The sequence below is a fragment of the Cryptotermes secundus genome, unplaced genomic scaffold, assembly GCF_002891405.2.
Source record: "Cryptotermes secundus unplaced genomic scaffold, Csec_1.0 scaffold303, whole genome shotgun sequence".
NCBI lineage: Eukaryota > Metazoa > Arthropoda > Insecta > Blattodea > Kalotermitidae > Cryptotermes > Cryptotermes secundus.
The window spans coordinates 341905-368064 of NW_019726229.1; the positions used below are offsets into that span (position 1 = coordinate 341905).

A 26160-nucleotide genomic window follows, 5' to 3' on the forward strand; every position below is an offset into this window, starting at 1 on the left:
AGTCAACATGCGGAGATTGTCGAAGGTGAGAGAGCGCCTACTGTCCGACAGCACATTCTTGTACTTGGAGAAACTCCTTTCCACATCTGCAGACACAATGGGAGTGTACTTGAAGTCTACCAAATCACTAGCATTAAGTCTTCTTCAATACTGAAAGCGCTGAAGGACTCTCCTGTCAGAATTCGAGAAATGCTGCATGTTGTTTCATAACCTGAGGTTTTATCTAGAACATTTTTCATTTTTCTTGACACCGTTTTACCAATGTCCCCTGACACTTTCTTCAAATCACTGGCTTTTTTTTTTCACCAGAGCGAGCGAATCTTCTAGCGCTGCTCCTTTCTCCTTTAAGCATTTGATTCCTTCCATCAAGGAACAGAAATTTGCCTTTATGAAGGCCATCTGTCCTTCCATTTCGCTGTATGAGAACTGCTCCTGAGAAGCTCTAATTTCCCCCGTATCTTCTGTCTTCATTGAATCTACAATGTTTTTTTACTACCTGAAAATGATAGCAATAGTAAATTGTAGCACCAATCCACGTTCCCCACCTTGTGATGACAGGTTCCGAGGGCAGTAGAACACCAGGAGCCACAGATTTAAATTGTATTTTACGAGCTTGAGCCTTGACGTAAATCTTCTTCGTCCACGACACGAGAGCATCCACTTGAGTGAATGTTGATCTCACTTCCTCCGTCATTCTATGCAGTGCATGAGCTAGGCAAGTAACGTGCACCAATTTCGTATAAAACGACTTTATTGACTTGCTGCTTTTAAAATATATGGGGTCGCATCGGTCACAAAAAGCAAGACGACGTCGTGTCGTATACCCTCTGGCCACGGTAGAAACATCGACCTGTCAAAGAGTTTACAAATTGTGGAATGATTAACGGATTCTAGCACCTCACTCGTAGAACGACCACAATTCACTTCCAGAAAAATTTTCAGTTTTTCATTGTTCAGAGCCCAAAGCGGAATATTTGCGGACACCAGAGCATCACACAGATCTGTGAAAAAATCCGATGACTTATTTCCGCCTTCAGATGAACAGTTGCAGTAACATTTGCACATATTTCTTTTTGTTCGAAATCTGCACTGGTCGTATATGCTTGTTGCGGCCGATATGTTGCTGTATTGTGAAACATTTTTTCTGCCGCTAATTTTTTGTCATACATCTTACAGTATAAAATGTTACCGTCACTTGAAAATATATCAGCTACAATCTGCTTTAAATGACACGATTTATGACAATATGTCATAAAAAGCGAGGGATTCAGACTAGAAATATTTGTAACTAAGCAAATTCCTTTGCACAGAACCTGGAAAGGGCCGCAGTGTGAGTGATTGCTGTCGTACCCTGCTGCCAGCTTAAAATGTCGTATGATATGTAATGTCAGCACTTTCCGCAAAACGAACGGAAAGGACAGAACACTATTAGAACTTATTATTGCACACTGTGGTTGCAGGTATTTGGGGTGCAGCTGCAGGCTGCCTTTGTAGAGGCATGAGAAAGAGCACTTTACTTGCATATTATTCACATCTCTAAAAACATATGAAGAAAAATGAATAAAATGACAAAAAAAAACACCCTCAAATTCCAAATATTTACCAAAAATTACCCCCAAACCGAAAAAAAAAATGACCTAAAAAGTTGCATTTCTGTAACCAGCAGCTCATCTCCGGTATTTATATATTTACGGGCACCGAATAGGATAAAAGGAAAAAAAAAAGATGACATGTCATCAAAATCCGGGACCTGCTGATCACACAGTAGCTGCGCGGTCTAACACATGAACTGTCTTCATCTGCTCCAATCCCACCCGAGGCATGGCTGTTTGCGTTTCATCTGTGTTTGTGTTTTCGTGTATTGGTGGCGACTTCGCGGCGGGCTTCCGAGGAGTCCTACTGCCTGTCTGTATGATTAAGAAACTGTAAAACAGAGGCCACAGTTCATCATGGTGTGTAGCGCCCACAGATTATTTTATTATCGATATTCGGTGCAGAGTATAGATTTTAAGCTCCTTGTTACGCCATCTGCTGCCTCATCATGTTACTTCCTGTCTCTTTGTTCCAAACGTTCTCCTCAGCACTTTGATGTCAAACACCATCACTGTATTTCTGAATCTTGTCAGTCGTATAGCCCGAGCTGAACACGTTTCCAAAACCGGATCTGCTTCCATCCTCATAAAAAGGTGGGATGCACCTAAAAGTACTCAGTTCGATCCTTTAGGAAGAGATAATCTGAACCATCTGACGACCTGGGCCTGTCAGCTAAATCCATACAAGTACTTCGGGCCGCCGCGGTGGGTAAGCCAGCGACTAACCGCTTGCGCTATGGCGCGGCCTAATAGAAGTACTTAGAACAGCTCTTTCGAAAGGACCCTACTGTGTAGTTACTCTTTACCTCTTCACTCGAGTATGGAAAACTTCCAGTTTCCGAAACGCTGTGCTGTGCCCGGAATATTAGACGATGGTGAAATCCAAAAACCTAGTAATCCTAAGCGCAATGTAACACTGTTACAACACCTTACATTTGACCCTCAGTGTATCTTGTCTTCGGCAAAAAAGACCACGTTCCACGCCTGAATAACAGAAGCTAAAATTAGAGCTTTGCCGTATAATTTAATCTTTGGGCACCGGTTAAGAGACGGGCAGGAGAAACGAAACGGGGACGTATCGTGTGTACCATGAAGCCAAATGGCTGCACACCGGCAAAAGTTAAAATGTAACACGAGACAAATGTACGTTCAGTTTATGCACATCCTGCATTATAATAAAAATACAAGATACATGGCCTACTCACAGACTTTTTCTCACAAGAAAGTATGTTTATGAACATGCTTTTTTTTTTTGTGGCGCTACAGCCCCAATTTGGGCCTAGGCACACCTCCATGAAACTCTCCGTTTCACTTCGGTAGGACTCCTTGGGCGAGTGATCAGCTCGTCGCAAGGCCTCTACCTGTAGACAAACAGAAAAACGCACACAAACATCCATGCCCTGAGTGGGATTCTTCCCAGCGAGCGAAGACAGTGCATGCCTTAGAGCGCACGGCTACCGTGACCGGCTTATGAACAGGCTTACTGAAATATATTTATTGGTGGTTACTTACTGGTAATCCTCTTCATCTTTCTTCTTTGGTTGGTAGTTCTTTACAAGTTTCCTGTGAAAGCAAACAGAAAAAATTATTTTTCTTTGCAAATATCCTATATTCACAATGACAATACAGAGAACTGCATGATGCATATGGTAAGAATTTGTCGAAGTTTGCAGTGTCTGATAGTGTCACTACAACAAATTACAAGAGGTTCTTGTAAAACGTTGTTACGAGGGTTGTTAGTTAAGAAAAACAAAGAATTTCTATCGAATGGGCACACCGCCAAAGGCAGAAAAACACTAAGTGACTGGACGCGTGGGTATTGCAAAAGCAACAGCTTCCAGATCTGTGCTGCTTCAACTTGCGTTTAGGAGGCTTGTACCTGTATGATTTCTCCACTTCAGCTGTCTTTACGCATCATTTAAACTGTATGGAAGCCACACCACTGTCTTTGCAGCATTGCAGTTTCTATGAACCTACTTGTCATGCCACAGCACAAACATGGCAAATTCAGACTGCACCCAGACAATCAACGATAAGCCAGCCGGGACACTTCAAACATCAAGAAACTAATGTCGAAACAACATACTGACATAACAACCAAAGAATGACTACTACACGCAAGAATCCACATTCGCCAAGAAGAACTAGAATACACGATCAGTATACCCGAGGAATATATATATAATATATACCATCTTAAATTTGATTTTAGTAATTTAAAATAATATTTTTAATCAATTAATTCTAATCTTAACTTTGAGGATATTGTAAGAAGTTCAATATCAAAACAAAGGACAACCCTACAATATTGATCCATATTGGGTATCAGTTCAGCACTTACGATAATCATTACCTGATGATGACCCATTAGGGGTCGAAACATGTTGCACCTCAGATATACGATTTTCATGTAAATAGGTCAACTATATAAATTGTTGTGTTGAATGAAAGGAATAAATATTTTTACGTACACGACGCAACATAATACAAAACTTAAAATATGGTAATAATTGGAACATCTGAAGGAAGCTGAGATTTTAGACCAACTCTATACAGTAGAGGGCACCTTTTTATGTACTTCAGTTAGCTATGCTACTTGTGTGACGTCTTATATACCGAACGGGGACTACATCAAATATAAATACACAATCCAATTTCATAACTTAAAAACATAAAACAGGATCGCGTGTACGCCTTCGACTTTGTGGAATAAGCCGCGCAGAATCTTTAACGTTTTCCAACGTCTCGTCAAACACTACCGCTGCCATCTTCAGTGTTAAGGAATTTGGAGGAGGGGCTGGAAGCTCTTATATAGATCTCCTAGTGGGCTGTGAGTCTGAGATTAAGCCGTCATTAAATGAAACACAAAAGCTGGGTGCTATACAACAGAAAGTGATCACGTGGTTACTGAAAAGGGGCAACCAGATCTGCCTGAAAAGGGGACGAAACTTTTTTCAGCGACTCCGTGTTTAGGATAATAGATGGCGAAGATGTTTTAGCAACAACGTGTTAGGACGTGTTTCCAAGCAACGCAACCGTAAATATGCATCCATAACAATGGGAGACGGTGCTTTCAGTTGGGTCCGTGTAAAGGAGTTATCTTAAAAACGAACGGCGCTACGATCTCAGTAGAAGACAGCCACGGAAGGTTCGTCGTAGAAGAAGAGTAAGAAGTCGACCTGGGAAGAAGGCCCTAACAAATCTAACCATCCGAACTAGAACACGTCACTTCCGTCGCGCGTACCACCCTACACGTGACAATACGAACATAACTGGTACACTGTTCCGGAAGCAATGAAGAATCGGGGACTTCTTCCAAATACAGAAACAGGTTCATAACGCTACAGGTTATTATGTACTTATTGTTTATTGTTCTTATCTATGTCGGCATACTGACGAAGTCGCCAACCCTACGTTAACATACAGTACTTGCCCACCCCTACCCCCCTGCACGCGTTGGACTGCCAAATGGATTGGCAAATTTTGCTGTGCCGAGAACCTAAAGAATTGTGGGACGCTATTTTAGAGGAACAGCCAGAGACCCAAAATACGTGGGTGAGTGTGAAGGGGTTACCCCACCGACAAAGTGTATCAGTGGTCGTTTTCTCTTGCGTTTGGGCTATTAAAAGTGCCTGTCCTACCAGTTTTGACAGTCTCTGTGGTCTAATGGTCAGAGTTCCTGGCTACAGATCCAGAGGGCTAGGGTTCGATTCTCGGCTCTATCAGATTTTCTGAGAAGTATTGGGCCTGGCACTGGGTCCACTCAGCCTCGTCAGGATAACTGAGAAGCTATTTCAAGGAAATAGCGGCTCCGGCCTAGAAAAATGAGATAAACGGCCATGGGGATCCGTTGCGCTGGGCGACACTCTTTATCCGCAAAAGTTGGCACTAACTTCACCGACAAGCGGCGGTCGCTCGGTCGGAATAGTTCGCTTGCGGACTACAGGCCACGGAGTGTTTTGTTTTGTTTCTTTTGTCCTACTAGTTTCTACACGATGTGGGAACCTAGTTCTGCTATATAAATTTGCACTCCTTTCTATTACATCTGCAAACAATCTCTGCATATTATACGAAGTAGTTCGGAAATAAGTAACTTTATCAGAAAAGTGGAGTAAACAGGGCGTCTTTCGAATACGAATCTGTGCTGTGTCGGCCCGGCAGGTTTCAGTAATCCTGTAGAAATGGTCAGTGAATCAATGAGCATTTAGTGTTCAAGCTTTCCTTTCGAACAGAATCTGTAGTGCAGAATTTTTAGCTACATCTGACGTGCAAAGCCATGGAACAATTCCAGAGAGGGATACAAATTTAAGAAGTGTGAATGGTTTTTGTGTTCGTGTTAGTAGTACAGCTTGAAGATCTGTCAGTAATGCATGTTCACTTCGCGCACCAGAGAACATCATGTGACTGAGGAATCCAAAGGAATAAAATCAACCCTGACCAGCAATGCCACATTCGTTAAACTCCAAATCAACCAATTTTACATAACAATAAAAGTTACCACTCTTATAAAACTAAGATTACTCAAAATCTAAAGGATCAGGACAATGCGGTGGGTCTCAATTTCTGTTTCGAGGGACTTCTAATTACAATATGAATGTGTTATGTTTGTTCATTATGCCTTATGAGGCCCGTTTTCACCTAAACGGATATCGCAAATCAATTTCCCGGATTCTGCTGAAGAAGAGCTGCACGAAAAGTAATTGGAACGCTGCCATGTCTCCGTACATCGAATGTCAGACTACAAATTGTTTCCACTTTTACACAACAGAACGGGTCCGAAAAACGTTCCAATTGCAAACGAACACTGATTCGCTAGCCAGCTCGCCACGATTACTGCACCTGCATACACTAATAATATGAATGGGCTCATTCACATAACAACTTCCCCTTCTACAGCAGAGCATTCTAAAACAGACCTCAATGGAGGACTCTACAGGAACAAATCCTATACGCCTTCATCCACAACTGACCTATTTTCCAACGCATCCTGAAGGCGACGTCACTCGTTTGGGGTACAGCCAAAACTGTGACAGTGTAGTCCATATTGTGACATGACGCCCGAAAGCCGGAACAGTGATATCAAATTAGACGTTCATTGCTAGGCAACTGCTCGGTAAACACATTCCCGCGGCAACAGTCGAATAACTTCCGTTGCTATACAACGGCGCTATAAACACGCCTTCCCAATAATTTATGCCGTGTTTTCTGCGTGGTTCGTGCCGAGAGTTTATGAAAAGGACTAAGAAGATCGTTTGAGTTACTTGAGTTTCGAGATGCCAGCCTGCCAGGATATGAGCATGAACAGAGGAATTAGGACTGAAGGAGTCGGTGGTCGAAGGCGATTGTGAAGAAATGGCAAGAAAGGAGTCAGACTGAGCAAAGACGACTTCATGTGCGCTGCAGAGTCAGTGAGACTGTTATAAATCCGTTGCCATGATACGACTAGTGAAGACTGAGAATCCTAGTGTGTGTCCAACGGTGAACTGTAAAGTGTGTAGATCAGCGATAGCGCCGTAGAGTGGAATGTATACGGTGTCAGTAAATCCAATTATCTAATCCTAAACCCGTCTATAAGTCAATCGCACCCCCTATAGGTGACACAATGATCCACCTGGAACCCAATAATTTTGAGGTGTGACAATTGTGGAGGCCAGAGCTCGATCCAACGTTGGTGAGATGCAGCAAAGCGCAAACAACAAAGCATTGTCTGGCCGCGCCATACCTCAAGCGGTTAGTCGCTGGCTTCCCAACGCGGCGGCCCGGGGTCTTGTCAAGTGGGATTTGTGGTGGACAAAGTGGCGCTGGGGCGGGGTTTCTCCGAGTACTTCGGTTTCCCCTGCCAATCTTCATTCCACCAAATTCTCCATCATCATAATCAACCGGGGCAGGCTACAATAGGCCAATCAGTGGCCGCCGTGCCGAGTGGACCCAGTCGGACTCCAACAGCCACTAAGGGAATTAAAAAAAAAAGCGTTTTGTCTAATCCATTCGTTCTTCCTGGATATATAAACATAACCCTGATCCTTAAGCCAATCAGAGAAAAAGTACTTACTTCATAATTATCTTGCATGCCATTAGGGTACGTTACCTCCCATAACAAACCTCCGCAGTTGTTGCGGTCGAAGTTTAAGCGGTGTTGTGATCACACGCCGTATCGGATGTCATGTACGTCATGTTATACGCGTTCACATGTTTAAGGGATTTTTAATTAAGATTTCTAGCTCGAGTCGTGATATGAGACTTGTATTTCTGGAGAACTACGGGACCTGCTTAAGTGAAACCAGGGGATGTGACATTGATGCAGCTTCTACTGCGTACAAAGATGTGTTTAATTAATCCGGTTGGAGATGTCTGTGAGGAGAGTAAGACTGTCTTTGTAGATGCCACATTGAAGATTAGCATAATACACTTTTTCTGTATTGCTAGTGGTGTGGGACTGAGTCCTTTGTACTGCGACCACTTCTGGCCTATTGTACCAGCCCCACATGATGGACAACTGATGATTGCTGAAAACACTAATTTGGAACTACACGCAAGGCTTCTCTTTTGTTTATTTACAGTGGAAACAGAAAGATTTGCAGAAAAAATGTACTGAATATAAAATATGTTTCATTCTTCTGTAAATCATTTGCTCGAAGCATTTTCTCTCCGATGAATATCTAGCGACACATGCGGAGAAACGGATGTCTTCATGTATAGTGTCATTTTGGGCCGATTTTAGTCAAAACTAGAATAACTCCACTACATAAAATTTACCGCAAATATATACATATTGATTTATTGATTTTTATGAGAGAACTGATAACATCGATTAACACTGATCCCATACGAACAAAATCAATTTCGTTCGGCAACGTTCGTTGTCCCCCTCAAAAGACCCTATCACATTTAACTGAGAAGCAACTGTGCGGACGGAGAAATGCTGCCACTCAGTTCACTTTACTCATTTCGAGAATAGAACCGTAAAGAAACTCGTTTAAAAATTACTTCTTTTTCAAGTTCCAACATAAAGTGGATCGTCTAAGGCGGTTACTTCGTCTGATAACCAGCTTGAAAGGGTGGGGTGTATTACATGTGGGTAGACATCAACAAATTTCTTCTTATACTACAGACAGAGAAAGTCGCCAAAGTGTCGCCACAACGACGAGGTCAACAGAAAACCTATGCGAAGTCCTCCAAAGACGGGTTGATAATCTGACTAATAGGGTCACAAACATGATATAGTGCACTACATAAAATCTATCTGCAAGAGTAGGCGTTGTGCTGTGCGCTGAAACACACACATATACAAAAACAGGTTTCAGTACGGGATTCCATTTACGGTTTCGTAGCACAAGTAACCCATTAAATATCTCAACTCAGGTACGTCTGCCAATCTAACATTATTGCGGTTTTCTTTTTTGCTAGTGGGGTGGGACTAAGTCCCCTGTACTGCGGCCACTTCTGGCCTATTGTACCAGCCCCAGATGATAGGTGAGGGTGATTGTGGAGCAATTGGTGGAATGAACATTGGCAGGGAAACCGAAGTACTCAGAGAAAACCTGCCCCAGCGCCACTTTGTCCACCACAAATCCCACTTGACCACACCCGGGATCAAACCCGGGCCGCCGCTGTGAGAAGCCAGCGACTAACCGCTTGAGCTATAGCGCGGCCTTGCGGTATTTTAGTCAGCGTTCGAAAAAGCAACCGCTTTTGCTGAAAATTTTGTAGCTCGCCGAATTCTGAACTATTTACTCTGGATTATTGGTTTCTTGGACTTCGCCCATTGTCCGGTATTCTAAAGAACACTAAAAAACACAAATTTCCGGAAATTTGATCTGTTACTGTCCTCAGGGAGACACCTACTCTGTTGAACCCGTTAACGAGAGCTAACCTCAAATCACTGGACAACCTGTATCAGTATAACTACAGCTATTTACACACTTTTTTTCAGAATATTACACAATTCTATAAGCTAAAGTGCTGATTACTCATTAGATATACTAATGACTAGTGGCGTGAACAGGTTGATATCCAGCGAAATCACCTGTATAATCTATAATTAGTATCTATACATTAACTTAAAGAGTAGTTCACTTGGCCACATTTTTTTTTGTCTTTTGTTGCTTACTGGTTCCAGTTGTTCCATGAGCTGATTGGGATGGCTTTCTTGCGTATTGCTTCCTGCACGGTTGGTACCTGTAGATCTGTATGTAGTGTATGATTTGTTACATACCAGGGAGCATTAACAATTTGACGGAGTATCTTGGATTGAGATCTTTGTATGATTGCAACATTTGATTTAGTTGATCAGTCCCATAATTCTAGTCCATATGTCAAGATTGGTTTGATAATTGTTTTACACACCTGAGATCAGGATTTGTCAACGGGAGGTAACACGAAAATTTAAATTAAAAATGAGGACGCAGACTGATACACTTTCCGAAATGTCGTGTTCTTCTGGTTTCTTTTGAGCACCGGATGGCTGAAAAAAGTCCCGGCAATCCTGAGTGTTAAACACCATCTTCTGAATCCTTTAATTTATTGTTATGAGCATTACAAAGCAGTCATATTGATACAGGTCCAAGTACTTGGCATGAGACTGTTTCTTCCTATGACAGTAACAGACCGCGTTCAGTCTGCAACAGAATCACTTACATTCAAACTGGCAGCCCTGCCCTTTCGTACGGGAAAACATGAACTCAATAGCGTGTTCCGATACTTACCAGGCGGGAGAAGCGTAATACTCGGTAGGGACTTTATTTTTCAACGCCACGCCCAGAACGGTATAAGGGTTGAACCGACCTTGAACACAACTCTGTAACAATAGTTCCTTCAGGGGCCGTGGTACAGCTCAGGCGGTTTTGTCGCCGGCTTCCCACCACGGCGACCCAGGTTCATATAGGATATGTGATGAACAAAGTGGTACTGGGGCAAGTTTTCTCCGACTACTTTGGTTTCCCCCTGCCAATTCTCATTCCACCGACTGCTCCACATTCATCATCATCTAACATCCGGGGCTGGTACAATAGGCCACTTACTGGCCGACGTACCGAGTGGACTCAGTCTGACCCCACAAAAAGAAACTTAAAAAACAACTAAGGGTTCCTTCATAAAAGCAGCCGTGACTTCATCACCTGCTACACTAGATCGTAAGTATAGTCCCATCGCTCCTGATACAACCTTATGAGCGCCTACTTTTTGCTTGTCGCGTGTACAGTATTATGTATGAAGTGTAGACACTGCAGCTTCCCTAACTCTGACCCTCTGTACCGAACGTTCGGCGGCTAACCGGGAGCAGGTAAGGAAATTCAGCCTGAGAGGTTTGGTGCAGAACTTCTGCAATATTCACGTGAAAGTCTTTACCACAAATCGATAACCCACAAGTCGTTAAAATAATAAAAATTAAGTAATCGATACGAAAATTTTCTAGCAAAATTCACAATCTTCCATAACTTGATTACACAAAATCGTTAACGTGGAATATGTGAAAAGTATAATAAGTAGGACAACCGTCTGTGTGACAACTTAACGATTTATTGCTGCGTAGAAGTTAGAAACAGCCGGTCACGGTAGCCGAGCGGTCTAAGCCATGCACTGTCTTCGCTCGCTCCGAAGCCGGGATCGTGGGTTCGAATCCCACTCAGAGCATGGATGTTTGGTGTTTGTGTGGATGTGTGTTTTCCTGTGTTTGTATACAGCTAGAGCGGCCTAGCGACAAGCTGATCACCCAACCGAAGAGTGCTACCAAATATCTAAGCTCTAGTAAACCAACGTGAAACAGAGAGTTTCATGGAGGTAGGCCAAGGCCCAAATTGGGGCTGTAGCGTCAATGGAAAACAAGTTCGAAACAACGCGTTGTAATAACTGCATCATAAATATCAATATAAATGCCAACTACATCAACAGTGAGTGTACCGAAAGAATATTATTAACTGTTGTTATCATATTAGAGAACGGCGAGTCCAACAGTAATGTGAACATGTTAGTATAGAAATCTTTATTTGGTACAGGCTACCTCATTCCAGAGGCCATTCCTTATCCGAATATATAAAAAAAAACTTGAATTATTTAGATGAAACATTGGTGTTTAAGTCACGGTTCGAAAAACAACTACTCTTGACGAAAGTGATGAAACGATTTGATTCGCGAATGTACAGCCTATACACGACATCAATGCTATACAGAATCAACCTATAATCGTTACATCACGAATTATGGAAATGTCAGGAAAGAGCATCTTTGTAATTCATTCTACACAGTGCATTAATAAATAAATTTCGTGCTCTGGTAATAATGGTGTCCACCATATCAGTGAAGAAGTTATTAACAGTCTTGACGGACAAATCAAAGCAAGTGTAGAACCCATCCTAAGCATGTATTCTGCAAAAACATATTTCCCAGTGACGTTTAAAGCCATATATTCCTGTTTATTTCCTTGTACTGTAGACTATCGAGCTGATAAATGGCATCGGACATACCTACACAGCACAAACGACTGATATTTTCTTCCTGAATATATTTCAAATTAACAGAAGACATGGATAGAATGCGTCATATTGTGCTGAAAACTGCAACTGAAAAGCAGAAAAACTATAAATTAGCATGTACGGATCAAATTCCCACAGACAGAAGTGATTCAAGCAGGACATGAGAAATTACGTTTTGAGATCCTTAAATTCATTCACTCTATTTGGATAAAATGGGGAACTTCCTGACAGCGGAAGGAGTATTATTGTACAAATATACAAGGACACTAAACTGACTGCAGTAATTATCGAGATACATCAGTTATCGACTTCTCCAAAATGTTATCCAAGAGCCTTCTCTCGAGGTTAAGACCATACGTGGACGAATTGGCTGGGGCATAGTCTTGCTTCTTAAACCTCCAAATTTGTACAAACGCATAAATAAACACGCAGTATCATCTAGAACCCTGGAATATCCGACTGATTCTTTGTTATTAAACAACAATTTTACGAGTACTTAAGTTATATATTAGGGACCCCTTCTGTGGTCTAGTGGTCAGAGTTCCTGGCTACAGATCCAGAGGTCCCGGGTTGGATTTCCGGCGCTACCAGATTTTGTGAGAAGTTGTGGGTCTGGAACGGGGTCCACTCAGCCTCGTGATGATAAGTGAGGAGCTACTTGAATGGAAAAGTAGCGGCTCCGGTCTAGAAAACCGAAAGTAACGATTGTGTGGATTCGTTGTGCTGACCACACGACACCCTCTATCCGCTATAGTTGGCACTAATTTCGCCGACAATCGGCGGTCGCTCGGTCGGTACAGTTCGCTTGCGGACTAAAGTCACGGAGTTTGTTTTGTAAGTTACATTAGGTCGAACAGCAGGATGGTTACGAATAGCGAACTGGTAGGACTCATAAGGAAGTGGATGTGCTCTGCTTTAAGGTATTACCGCATCTACGTCCGGGGTGATGGAGGAAAAGCGCGAAAATACTTATTCATGATATCACGTGTCCAAGCAAAGATTCGTAAGCAGGACGACGCACAAATGAAGCAAGAATTCTATCCGCTCGACTGCGATTTGAATCTCCACGAGCGTCATGCATTAGGACATTGCTAAGCTGGGGTCCTTAAACCTGTCACTCGCAACTCCACACAAAGTGCGTCATGCATTAGGACATTGCTAAGCTGGGGTCCTTAAACCTGTCACTCGCAACTCCACACAAAGTGCGTCATGCATTAGGACATTGCTAAGCTGGGGTCCTTAAACCTGTCACTCGCAACTCCACACAAAGTGCGTCATGCATTAGGACATTGCTAAGCTGGGGTCCTTAAACCTGTCACTCGCAACTCCACACAAAGTATAGATGATTTGAAAAGAGAGTCGCTGAAGAAAATACAGTTTCCACAGATGCTAAGGCACGGTCCCTGTTGGCTACAGCGAGACAACTCCAAAGCATTCCATTATCCATGAGCCGGGACGGCGCAGTCAGTATAGCGATCAAGGAGTCGGAGTTCAAGTCTCGGTGGGGGCAAGAACTTTTACTCTCCATGTCGTTCAGACCCCTTCCTGGACATCCAGCCTCCTGTCTAATGGATACTGGGGGCTCTTTCCCCGGGGGTTAAAGCTGCAGGAGCGTCAAGCTGTCCACTCACCTCCAACTAGTGCAGAGATAAAAAAAACCTGGGTCTATACATCTATTCCCCCATACGTCTTTATGGTGTAATGCTTAATTAGTTAAGCACAGGGGCAACTTTACCTTCTTTACATCGTACTGGTAGAGTAAAAAAAAGTAAAGCTATCCCTGTAACAGGCCGTGAAGGCCCACAGTGTTGTGAGACGTTGAGGGTCCCACATTATCTAGACAATCAGCTCACAGATGGCGGTAAGGTTGTCAGCCCTACGCGCCGGCCGCGCTTTACTCCCCAGGAAAATTATGTAATTAATTCCTGGTACTCATTTCTGTTAAGAGGCTGAGTCGACCCCAGGGCCATAGTGCGGCTGGAAGGATTGGGTCAATTGAAAAAAAATCCAATGATCTCATCGGGACTTGAACCCGCGACCTTCCGGCTTGTAGCATTACATCGTACTGGTAAGCGTCGTAAAATCTGTAATGTTTTATTTTTTGCTTGCCCCCTAGAATGCTTGGCAATTTGTCCAGCCCTGTCTAATACAGTGTGTTAAAAACAGAAACAATCTAAAGAAGAAGGGAGGGGAAAGACCGTTATGGAAACTGTTAAAAGATGTGGTAATAATGTCCCTTCAAATTATTTTCTCGCAGCTTCATAAATACGAGTCCTTACATAACTCCAAAGAAATTACTTGTACTTAACTGTACACAGCGCTTGTAATTAACTGACTACAAAAAGGCTAAGTTGCGTATCTCAGAACGCACTTGGGCTGTTCCTGTTGAGTTTCAACCAATATACCAACCTAATACTGATTACGTATGTAATCTGATGGAGGTGAGTTGGGCGTGACATGCAAATTTCTTTTTCGGAGTCACAATAAAAATGAAATGCCTTTGTGAAACAGGATAATAGGCATATCCATGTATAATACATACATGCCAAAGATGCTGATAATTCAAAGTACCATTAGTACCTCAAGATCATACAACTTCGAAAAGCGGTTCAAGTCTGTATCCATTTCACATCACTATTTTGAACGTTCATCGTCAAATCTAAACCACGCTTCAGTCTTTTACGCCTATGAATATTACGCGACCTAAGACTCGTGCCTAATCGTGCTGGAACGCTTAACGAGGAGGAGGAGGAGGAGGAGGAGAACAATCAGTCCTTTCGTGTACAGTTAGGAATGCTTTCGACATGTGCTGGCGAATCAGAAGTCATGTTAGCCCCAAGAGCTGTAGTAGATGCTAAAATGAAATTAACTGACAGACTTATTACGATAGGGTTCATTTTCCTATATACTGCCTATATTAAAATATGACGTAGGTTACCACTGAAGTACATATAGTATTGTCACGTGTATTAGTGACTAATAACGCTGGTTCTGGATTGGATGTACGGTTTTATTTACTCCTTATGCACACACCACCAGTAATTACACGCAATTATAGCGCGAGCGCTATTTCTACACTTTACAACTCGCTGTTTTACACACACACACACACACACGTCCTTTCGTGGTAACGCAATTAAAACACAGGAACTATAAAAGTTTCACTGAATCACACACTCCAGATATTACTTATGAAGTCCTCTCTTCACAGCCGCACTCTTCGAACTCTTAACTACACTGCACTCTGCGCTCTCTTTTCCTTAACGGCTTCGTGTCTTTGACTCAAGACTTTTCAGTTGTGACTACGCGCAAACAACCTTTGTTGTCCCCCATAAACCTTCGACACGCACCGTGTATAGAAAACACCTTATATTATTGTAGACGTGTTTACAATTATGTTGCCTAGCATTGGTCATGGGGCGGACCGCACTGAAAACACAAGTAACGTGATTCCTACCCAGTAAGTTCATTGGTGCGCTGACTGTTGCCTAGCAACTAGCTATGAACATTCGTCCTATTGTTGCGTGCGCGTATTGCGGGGTGTTTATCAAGCCGTTGCCTGGCAATGCGTGACATGTCACAGTACATTTCCCTGTGATGATTTTACATTTTTTTAAAACTCAGATATTACAGATCATCTTCAGGGGGTTTGCCATATTTAAGAGCATGTTAAATACATATATATGGAAATAATAAATTTCAAAAATATTTTTTATACTTTAATCCACTATATATATATATTATCCTTTATTAAATTATCCTTTAACACGTTACACCCAATGAAAATGGTCTCGTAAGACCGATACATATCGGAGTTTTAACATGTAATCAACATATACATATAAACCAAGTATACTTTGGTGGTAGCTTATATCTTATTTTAATACTAAGCATCAAGTTTTATGCAAAATAATACAAAATATAGCATGGAAAAAGCAGAGTCTGCACTAATTTCCATTTACCAATAATGTCAGTATGGACGCCGTCCTATTCAGAGCACAGAATAAAATGTTCCCATTTCCTGTAAGATGTTGGAGGGCCGCGCCATAACTCAAGCGGTTAGTCGCGGCCCGGGTTCGATCCCGGGTCCGGTCAAGTGGGATTTGTCGACAAAATGGCGCTGGGGCAGGTTTTCTCCGAGTACTTCGGTTACCCCTGCCAATCTTCATTCCACCAATTGCTCCACAATCACCCTCACCTATCATGTGGGGCTGACACAATAGGCCAACAGAAATGAAATACAAGGTTTCCATTCAACTGCGTCCTATCTCAGACTTAAAATATTTACTGAAGGAGATAGGACGTTTAGAACACACTGACAAATTACAGTGTCACTGTTTACTTGTGTATGACAGCTGGTTTGAAGATACTGACAATTCAGCAGAAGGTACCCGAACGGTGGGTCTAGTAGGCGGTACTCCTACGTCGCATTCGGTAGATCTTGGCTTCGAATATCTGCCCAGAGACCAGCTATTCCCCAACGGAGGTTCATCGTTCCTGTCGGGACAGCTCCAACTTTTATCCTTTCTAATTAAACACTCGCCATTCATTCTAGCATTTCGAACTACTACCAGCGTCGTGGAATGAATAACTAATCGCCTAGTTTCCCGCGAATACAGTTTGAGTATCTGGCATGACAAGTAGAAAATAACTTTGGAATATATGTGCAATGAAGACAATAAAACAATACGAGAGGTTGCTGTGTTGGTATTACTGATGGGAGGAAATTCTGAAGTACGCCGCTGAGAAGGCCTCCGGTAGCATGACATACATACCACGTTTCATGATGCTCGGTTCAGACATTAAAGTAGTATTAAGGTTATTAAGTAGCGGACTCCGTAGTCTAGAGGTAACGTTCCTACCTCATGACTCGTGGTACGCGGGTTCCAAATTCCAGGACGTTTCCCGCCCAACAATAGTCTCTAAGGCCTCCGATTGATGGGGGAAGCATTACAGACACCGCTAAGTGGCAGAACTCGCTTGCTCGGCGGGACTGATGGTACGCACCATTTATCGGTAGGGTATAGAGACTGGTAGAATATCATAGAGGGAAGCACAATAGATCAAACTGGCCGCGGTGCATGGGGAAACCCACCCTCTCTAATAAATAATAATAATAATAATAAAGGTTATTAAGTCAACAATTGTACGGATTTATGAAACACGCTGTTGAGACAGTCTCGGGTGGCATGGATCCAACTCCAATAACATGTGTCGTGATAAGTGTGCAAGATAAATAAAACTCATAATTATATAAAACTGTTAATTAATAAATGACTGAAGGGAGAGGTTGGAAGTAGCTTAAAATTTAATGTAATAATGGATATTTTATCTTAATAAGATTATCAGCTGGTACAAGGTGGAGTTCGTTATAAAACACTTGGTGCTAAGCACACTTAGTGGGCGTGTATGTCCTCTTGTTAACAGTCGACAGTGTGAAGACGATGCCAATTCCGTTTTCGGCTGTCACAATTATGTTACGCTGCTGTAGTTCTGAAAACCAAAATTTACCTGTAATTTTAAAGGTGCCGGGGTCTGTGTAAGTTGTGAGGCGCGAACCACAACACCATTACACACTGTCAGGTGTCTTGAGTGACAGTATACACGGGGTTTGGATTGGTAATTAAATTTACTGACCACTTACAGATCGTAACTACAAGTAACTGTAGCGCTATCGCTAATTCATAAATTATACAATTCACTACAGCATGGACTAAACTGTAGTTCTCTGAATAACCTACTCACCAACCAACTCTTACCTGCAATGCAGTCTCTGATTGTCCTGCTTATAACATCTAGGCACGGACGACACAGAAAGCATCGTTCCTCTATTGCTATTCAATTGTTGTTTAAGAATCTGTTGCTTAGCAGTGGGAGTTGTTCACAGGGTCACTACTTGGCAACGGGTCTACATGCTACAATATTACTGACACACGATGAATATTTCGGTGGCATCCGCAAACAGAACTAGCTGTGTCTTCACACTATCGACTAATACAAGTGGCACATATATACCCAAGAAGTATTAACACTAAGTATTGCTTTAATATGTCTGTTAATCCAATGTAGGTTTAAAATATAAATAACAACACAGTCACCAAAATAATAATCGGAACGGGAAAGTTACAGCTGATAGTGGGCGATACTTCGTCTTCCAAATTACGTATGATATTACATCACCTTTTATGCTGAAAGTAATTACACCTATTACTCTTTTACTTAAACAAGAAGTTTCGGATAGAAATACTAAAACCTACTTTCTTAATGCAGACTTTTAGCCTTAAACACCCATACCAAATTTATTTACAACTGATCACAATTTTCCAAAGGCGAAACGGAGGACACAAGGAGAAAATGTGATATAAGGTTAATTTCTTTCGTTAAGAAATGAATGCAAGCTAAAAAGTTACGCAGTTGGAACACAACAACTAATTATTCTGAATTTCACAAAGCTGTACGATTTGAAAAAGTCTATATTTTGTCTTTGGGGCATTATATTAAAAATGGTAGACGTAGTTTCAAACTATTACATAAACGTTATATTTTAGCGTCCTGTTGCACTGATTTTCATCCATTATATGTATACAGTGGCCGTCTTGTAGTGCACTCAATTTCACCTGTCACTTCACAACATGTTTCGGCAACATAGTGCCATCATCAGGTGTCCCAATTACGTCAATCTATTGCATTGCAATCAATACGAAGACACGCACACATCCAACATTACAACATTCGCAGCTAAGAATGGAACACACATCACAAGACCCCGTAGTGAACGAACCACATGCAAGTTTTAATTAAGACAAATAAGATGAATTATCTTAACAAGTTTTAGCGAGTGTAAATTTATCATAATTGACAAATACGGACTTTTTAAATACTTTTTAAATGGTGTTGTGAAAATATATGAGGGCAGGCAATGCAATAGATTGACGTAATTGGGACACCTGATGATGGCACTATGTTGCCGAAACATGTTGTGAAGTGACAGGTGAAACTGAGTGCACTACAAGATGGCCACTGTATACATATAATGTATTACATAAACTTCGAACGAACCACTGTTTTCATGGATATACGAATCGGTATTGTGGAATTCAGATATAGAAACGTTGATTTTTAATCCTCTTTTATGCAAGATTTATCAGTCCACCGTTTCTAATAGCCTCAATCGTTGAGGTCTGGAGGTCTCTACCTAGTGCTCTAGCGACAGTACGGATAGCGTCCGGCTGCCTTGCACTGGGTCTTCTGTTAGCAGTCGACACTTATTCAACTGTTATGTTACTCGTAATTCCCTGCTCTCATGAACACCCAAGTTTCATCACCGCCACAAGTCGGGTTCAAACCAGTTCACACCATTTCCGTGCGTCTTAATTACCTACGTATCTACGTCGCCTTTGTGTCCCCAAGTGGCCTCCTTCCCCCGGAGTCACCTCTCGAAATACTACAGCATTTCTGATCAGAGATTCAATTTATATCCTGTAACAGGGGCCAATGGCGGGGCTCTTCTGAACACTGTTATGAACCTTCAGGTTCCATAAATGTTGGGAAATTCTTGAGGAGATGAGCAACTGGCGGCTTCTAAGACAGACTCAGTTCCATGCAGTTACGTCAATGAGCACGCTGTATCTGGGAGGTACCGTATTCGAAAGACCGGTCCTGATGGCCAAAATTCATTTTGTGAATAGTGCCTCTACTACAAGTCGGATCACGCAGACAGGATGATAAAGGCAGTTAATTACTGCAATAAAAACGTAAAATAAAGCTTGTCACAAAGTGAAACATTTTGTGTCAAACTCCCTTATTACGTCATATGCGTGCTACGTGGAAAGCAACAAAAGTTTATTATATGAACGTACGTCTTGATCAAACAAAGCAGTTCTGTCACGTCACAGACTGCGAAAGCCACTAATCAATAGTGATCGATACCTCAGCCTTATAATACGCTGCGTTTAGCATGGATGTTAGCGTGAAGTATGGGAGAGACACGCCCATATGTATTGTACTCAGGACACTGACTTTCATGTAATACACCGAACTCCCTAGTTTTAAGAGAATATAATAGTGCATTCAACCCTACCCACACAATTATTGCAGTATTTCGGCAACTGAGTGAACTTAACAAGATACCTAAAAAGGCCTTGTAAACATAACTTGGATACATCGACAAGTAGTGTAATTAAGATGGGAACAAATTTTATTGCACTAAATACATTTCAAGCAAGCCGACTGCATCGATGTCAGATTATTTTGTCAAAACTTCCTTTATGTTTTAAAAATTACGAGTACTCGGTTACTTGGTACAGTATGTGCAGCTATGAGAGAGATGGAATTCTCACGGTAGTAAATATGATTACTCCCCTGGGACGTGGTGCCAACGTTTCGGAGGAACCTGCTGTCTCTAGAGTAAATTAAATAATGCGCCTTCCTGGCATTTCTTAATAAAGTCTTCGGCGTGAGATAAACCATAAAGATTTGAGGTTTACACGGCGGTGACTATGAAGAAAGCCGTCTTCTGGGACGTGGCGCCGTGTAGAAATTGTGTTAACCGACGTTTCAGAGGAACGTCGGTTACCACAATTTCTATACGGCGCCACATCCCACAAGTCGGCTTTCTTTATAAAAAATACCGTTTCATTCAATGGCGGGGGGAGGAAGAACATCCGGAAACAAAGCCGGTGGCGCCCAGGGGTCCAGGGGAAAAAAAACTGCATTTACAAGTAGGCAAACATTAACCTTACTCCTGTTTATTATTCCTCTACGCAGCATCCGGGGTATTTATAGGCATGCTGTCACTAAGTTATACTTTCAAAATTAACATATGCACGAACATATTCTTTGCAGGAAGAAGCAATGAGAGCGGATATGCGTAATTTGTGATAGCTTTCCTGGAGTTAGTGCAGAATCCACGCCCATACACAAGGACTGATTGTAGACACGCGGACCGCGGGTAGTCCCGCATGTACATTCCTACAGGCCACCGAGTGTCTATGTTAGGGCCCCCATTCACACACAGTTTGGCCTCCAGTTCGGCCTGCACAGTTGAAGACTGAAAGGCAAAACTGATGTGTGTGGTGCGGCCGGCCGGCCAATCATTTGGCTTGTTGGAAACCCGTCAGTCCGTCAGTTCTACCTGCAGGACCGTACCACGTGACGTGTGTGACTCAACATTATAGGCTGGAAGACCGTGATTGTGGCATGAAGCTGCCGGTTTATGAGCGCGTGTATGGGGAAGGAAAGGGCGGGGGGCGAACTGTGAAAGTTTTGCCTGTAAGGTCGATCGGAAGGCCAACCTGCGTGTGAATGGGGGGCCTTAGACTCTAAGAACGCAGATGGGGAGATTGGGCCCAAAGGAGATTTTTCAGATGAGGGCAAAGACAGAGGCCAACGGAATGCCTCAGACAGAATTTTCGATGATGGAAAATGTCCAAGAAATGTATCAATCTTTGAAGACTTGTCTTCTATCATAAATTCTGCTGTTTAAAGTAGCTGCACTGTTGTAGCAACTACGATCCAGTTAAATGTGTTCAAGAAGACGTGACAAAATCAAAATAATTAGTGTCAGAACTTACAAAGCCTACTTTCTTACAAATCTTGTGCTTCTAACGCTATATTTGGTAGAGAGAGGCCGTGAAGGCCCACAGGGCTGTGAGATGTCGAAGCTCCCACATTTTCTCTAGACAATCGGCTCACAGATGGCGGTAAGGTTGTCAGCCTTACGCGCCGGCTGCCCTTTACCTCCAAGGAAGATTCCTGGTACTCATTTCTGTTAGAGGCTGAGTTGACCCCAGGGTCCACCTGAAGCTGGAAGGATTTGGTAAATTGAAAAAATCCACCTCATTCGGATTCGAACCCGAGACCTTCCAGCTTGCAGCATACTGTCTCAACCAACTACGCTACCGTAATATAATATAATACGTACGTAATATAATCCACAAATAAAATGCAGTTTAACAGATGGGAAGCGTTCTGAGTTTGCGATCAGATCATCATGAAATGTACGTTAATATTTTAAAATTCCATTCGATGAGTTTCCAGGTCTGCAAGTGAAAGGAAGAGAACAAATAGGTAAAGAATAATGGGTACATTCTTGTTTCAAATTATCAAGGTGCTAACGGGCAATGCAAACCTAGATGGCTACCTTGAAACAAACAAAAGTGTCTTTCTAATAAAAAAAAAAAAATTCAGGGGTTACGGACATATATATATATATCTTAAATTCACTATGACATGTTTTTCACATACTGTGTAGTAAGGTAGTTATATCAAACTAGCTGCACCCTTTATCTCACTAACAGTACTGGTACATGCCGCTGTGAGCTGAAAGGAACACTAAGAACAACACTATTATTACTCATGGCTCATAGTTAACGGCATTAGAGCCATTTGAAGCCTGAACTGGTAACGGTGATCTTTGGTAATATATATTTTTGTTTACTCTGTGGCATATGTATACTACATTCATGTCAGAAAAGTCTATTCATGTCTACCATGTACCACAAAGAGAATTTTGAGAGGTCCATTAACACAGTACGGCGTGAACTATTTCTTCATATGGAGTAAATTCTAGCACTATAAACAGTAATTATGCATGTTATGGGATGAGGGAGCTGTGGCCGGGGTTTGATGTCTGACGTGACTGGTTGTTCTGAATATTATTTTCATTAGGCACTAACGACTGAGTAGAATACTAATATATGTAACGCCATATCTTTCGAAACTAGTAAATGCTAGAAATGATGGCATTCCTAGGAGAATATAAAGAAATCACATGTCATCTGCAGTTGCTGACAAAAGATAAAGCATCTACTTTACTAACATCACGAAAAGAAACCTTGTGGCAGAATTTAAAGGTTTCTAGAAAGTGTGGCACCTTTATAAGGAAAATGTCCAAAAGTGAGACTGGATCAGTACTAGGAGACAGAGTTAAACATATTAAGAAAGTCATTTGTAAATAAACAAACAAAAAAGATTAATCCCAACAATATACTAATATAATTCCATAATACAGAATGCTAACAAACTGTTTTACTTTTACTGGAATTCATCTCATTAATTTGGTCGGTCCGGTCACATAACCTCGGAGCGGACCCACAGAGAACACTGCATGCATGACCTCTTTTATTGTTGTGTGACGTCACAGCGCACGCATCACGTATCGTGACATCTCCTTTATTGCTACGTGCGGGCATTACCTAGCAACGGCTAATGTTTACCTCTTAGCAACGGGTCTATACGCCACAGTATGATGAAAATAGAACCCAGCAAATTTCTAACGATGACGTAACGGCGTGCGTCAGTTAACTGGCATGATGCACTCAAGATTCGCTGAGTGGTCTAAGAATATGAAAGGAATGATAAGAAATAGGAACTTTTCTGTGATTATATATATATGTTATTGCGAATGCTCGGAATAACACGGGTGCTGATAACCACAAATAATGCTGACTCGAACTTTCTCCAATTTGCTCGGTGTACGACACCAATCACAATTAACTGCCAACATACACGTTATTTCGAATATTCACGGCAACCGGAGGGCGCGACACGTACACACGACTATTCTCTGCCAAACTCCATCTAGTGCGACACTCATTCACATTTTGGATGCACGGTAGCATCTTCTAACCTTTGCCTTGGGGCAAGGGAAACGTACACTCCTCGCAAGTCTGCGCCAATTGGATAATTCCTTAGCAGTGAAGAGGCACACTGCGACGACGATTACATGTGGAGAACTGAAAAGGACAAGGAAAACAGCTATCATGATCGGTTTTCTGGTGGTTTCGGATTTGCCTATAAAGACTGAGGAACACAATGATGAACGTGCCTTAACAGCTGGACTCCCAGCGTAAATTAGAAGTGGGACTTCACAAATATATGTAGAAATTTGATTAAATATAACCGCAATCTTCACCGTATTACTATTAAGAGTTCTAACGTCCGGAACGCCTCTAGACAATTAAGAAACAAATAAATCCCTCCACCAGCAGGTCTCGGGAGTAGCAAGTTAAGATCTGGAGTCACAGTAGGGATTGTCTTACACACTGTAACATGGCCGTGCCATAGCTAAGGCTGCTCAGGTCAGGCCATGTGGCATTTATGGTGCACAAAGTGGCAATGGGGGAGGTTTTCTCCGAGTACTTCGGTTTCCCCTGATAATTCTCATTCCACCGACTCCTCCACACTCATCATCTATCGCGCGGGCTGGTACAATAAGCCAGTTGGTGACCGACGTACCGAGTGTACCCAGTCTCACCCCATCCAAGGAACTTATAAAAAAAACTACACACTGCAACACGGCTCCATACAATCCCCAACATACGTTCCGGCCTGTTGGTTAGTAGTCTTGCTTCGCTTTCTTGAGGACCCGAGTTCCGTACCCACATGCCGTCTATTCTGGCTACTAGTTTTCGCGGATCCCCACCGATGGTGTCTCCACCTTATCGTGGTGGTGGGGCTTGTGCGCTCCTGAGACCCTGAGAGCTATGCCGGGGGTTGCATAGCTACTGGTACGGTCACCCATGCCGGGCAGGTCAAGGAGTGGGAGCCAGACGAAGAGGGACACCCTCGTCCTCCAGGCTGGGGGTTGGGCGTGAGGGTAACCTCACACCGTAACAACTGAATTTTTCAGAAACTCGATAATCAGCCTCGGAAAGAAGAAGAATGGAAGCAGATAGTCCAGGAGGCCGAAGCTCGCCCGGATCTGCAGCGCCGAGGGGAAGGAAGTTTTCGTGGATATCCTCGATCATTCCAGACAAATAATGGAGTAGCCATCATGACAAGGATCGTAACAGATCCAGCAGCATCAGAGGACGCGGAAGAACAGCGAGACCTCCAAAAAAGTGAAAGTGCAACTAATATAATAAAGTTGAACTCTAATTCATGAACTTTTAACCAATAATAATAATAAAACTAGTTAAAGTGAACTAGACGCAGTGGTGAGCGTAAGTAGGAAGAGACTGAAAAACAAGTGAAAGTATAACCAGTGATCTGAATTGAACTTCGATTCACGAAATTTTAAATTTTTAAATTTTTACTTTTAACATTTAGAATAATATTTTAACTTATGTTTTATAAGAAGAACTTGATATACTACTGAGCGTAAGCCTGAATAAGATACAGAGTCGAATAAGTGAAAAAACGAATGTGATTGCGTGTAATTATACAGCTGTGTTCGTACACCTGAGAATGACCTCTTGAGGTCGAAACATGTAGTGTGATAATAATAAAAACGTGTTGTCGGTAAAATTGACTCTAATATTGATTAAATACACAACAGGATGCAAGAAACAATTAAAAAATAATGGGACTGCAAGTTACATCAGACCACAAACGCTTCCATCCGCGTCCTTCCCAATTCACCATTCACAAACCATCTAATTATTCGACACAACATATTCTAAGCGCCTGAAAAGTGTGTTAATTAAATCAAGGCTCAATCAATGTCGGATAAACGGAGGAGCCTGATTTCTCTGCATGGTGGCCAAACTTACGTTCTGAAATTACTGTTAATGTAATTCTGCATTAAAACAACAATTTGGGGAAAATATGGGCTAACCGTTTGCTTGTTTGGTTACTTCTGTCAAATCACTGCTTCAGAGTCTTTTAACATTACTGGCAAAGCAATAGATAAAATATTCGTATCAATTATAACTTCCATAAACATATGAAGTTCAAAATTTATTTCTGTACTTCTATTAAATCCAAGTACAGTGATTTTCGTGGCTATCTTGCCCTGTAAATATTTAAAAACTGAAATCGACAAAATGGCCCCTAATACAGTTTTATTACGACGCTATTAGCAGCTCACACAAAGTGAAAAGTTCTCAAAGATTACGGGTTCGAGTAATCGAAACAAGAGTCTATGTCCCCGGTATCTGTGCTGTGTTGTCCAAAGTAGGCGAAAGATTCGCTGTTTAGCGATTGCCTGTCCAATGTCTAAATTATTCATGGTTTCAGAATTAATTCTGAATCGGTGGACACTTGAAGAAACGAAGGATACAACTAATCTTCGGCAGCAGAAGCCTGAGGTTCAGCGCCGTTAATACGAAAGCCCACCACAGGATATAAACATGACACAGTTCAACCAACCTCACAAA

At 42.1% G+C, this 26160-nt stretch overlaps 1 protein-coding gene across 5 annotated transcripts in view; it reads right to left on the reverse strand.

Moving 5' to 3' along the window:
• LOC111864017 (formin-binding protein 1-like) overlaps positions 1 to 26160 on the reverse strand; it is a 168628-nt gene that overhangs the window by 68081 nt on the left and 74387 nt on the right. For all 5 annotated transcript variants that reach the window (XM_023850941.2, XM_023850940.2, XM_023850939.2 and 2 more), the window contains exon 3: positions 3105 to 3155. In XM_023850941.2, the coding sequence (XP_023706709.1) occupies positions 3105 to 3155 (51 nt within the window). The remainder of the gene's footprint in view (positions 1 to 3104; positions 3156 to 26160) is intronic.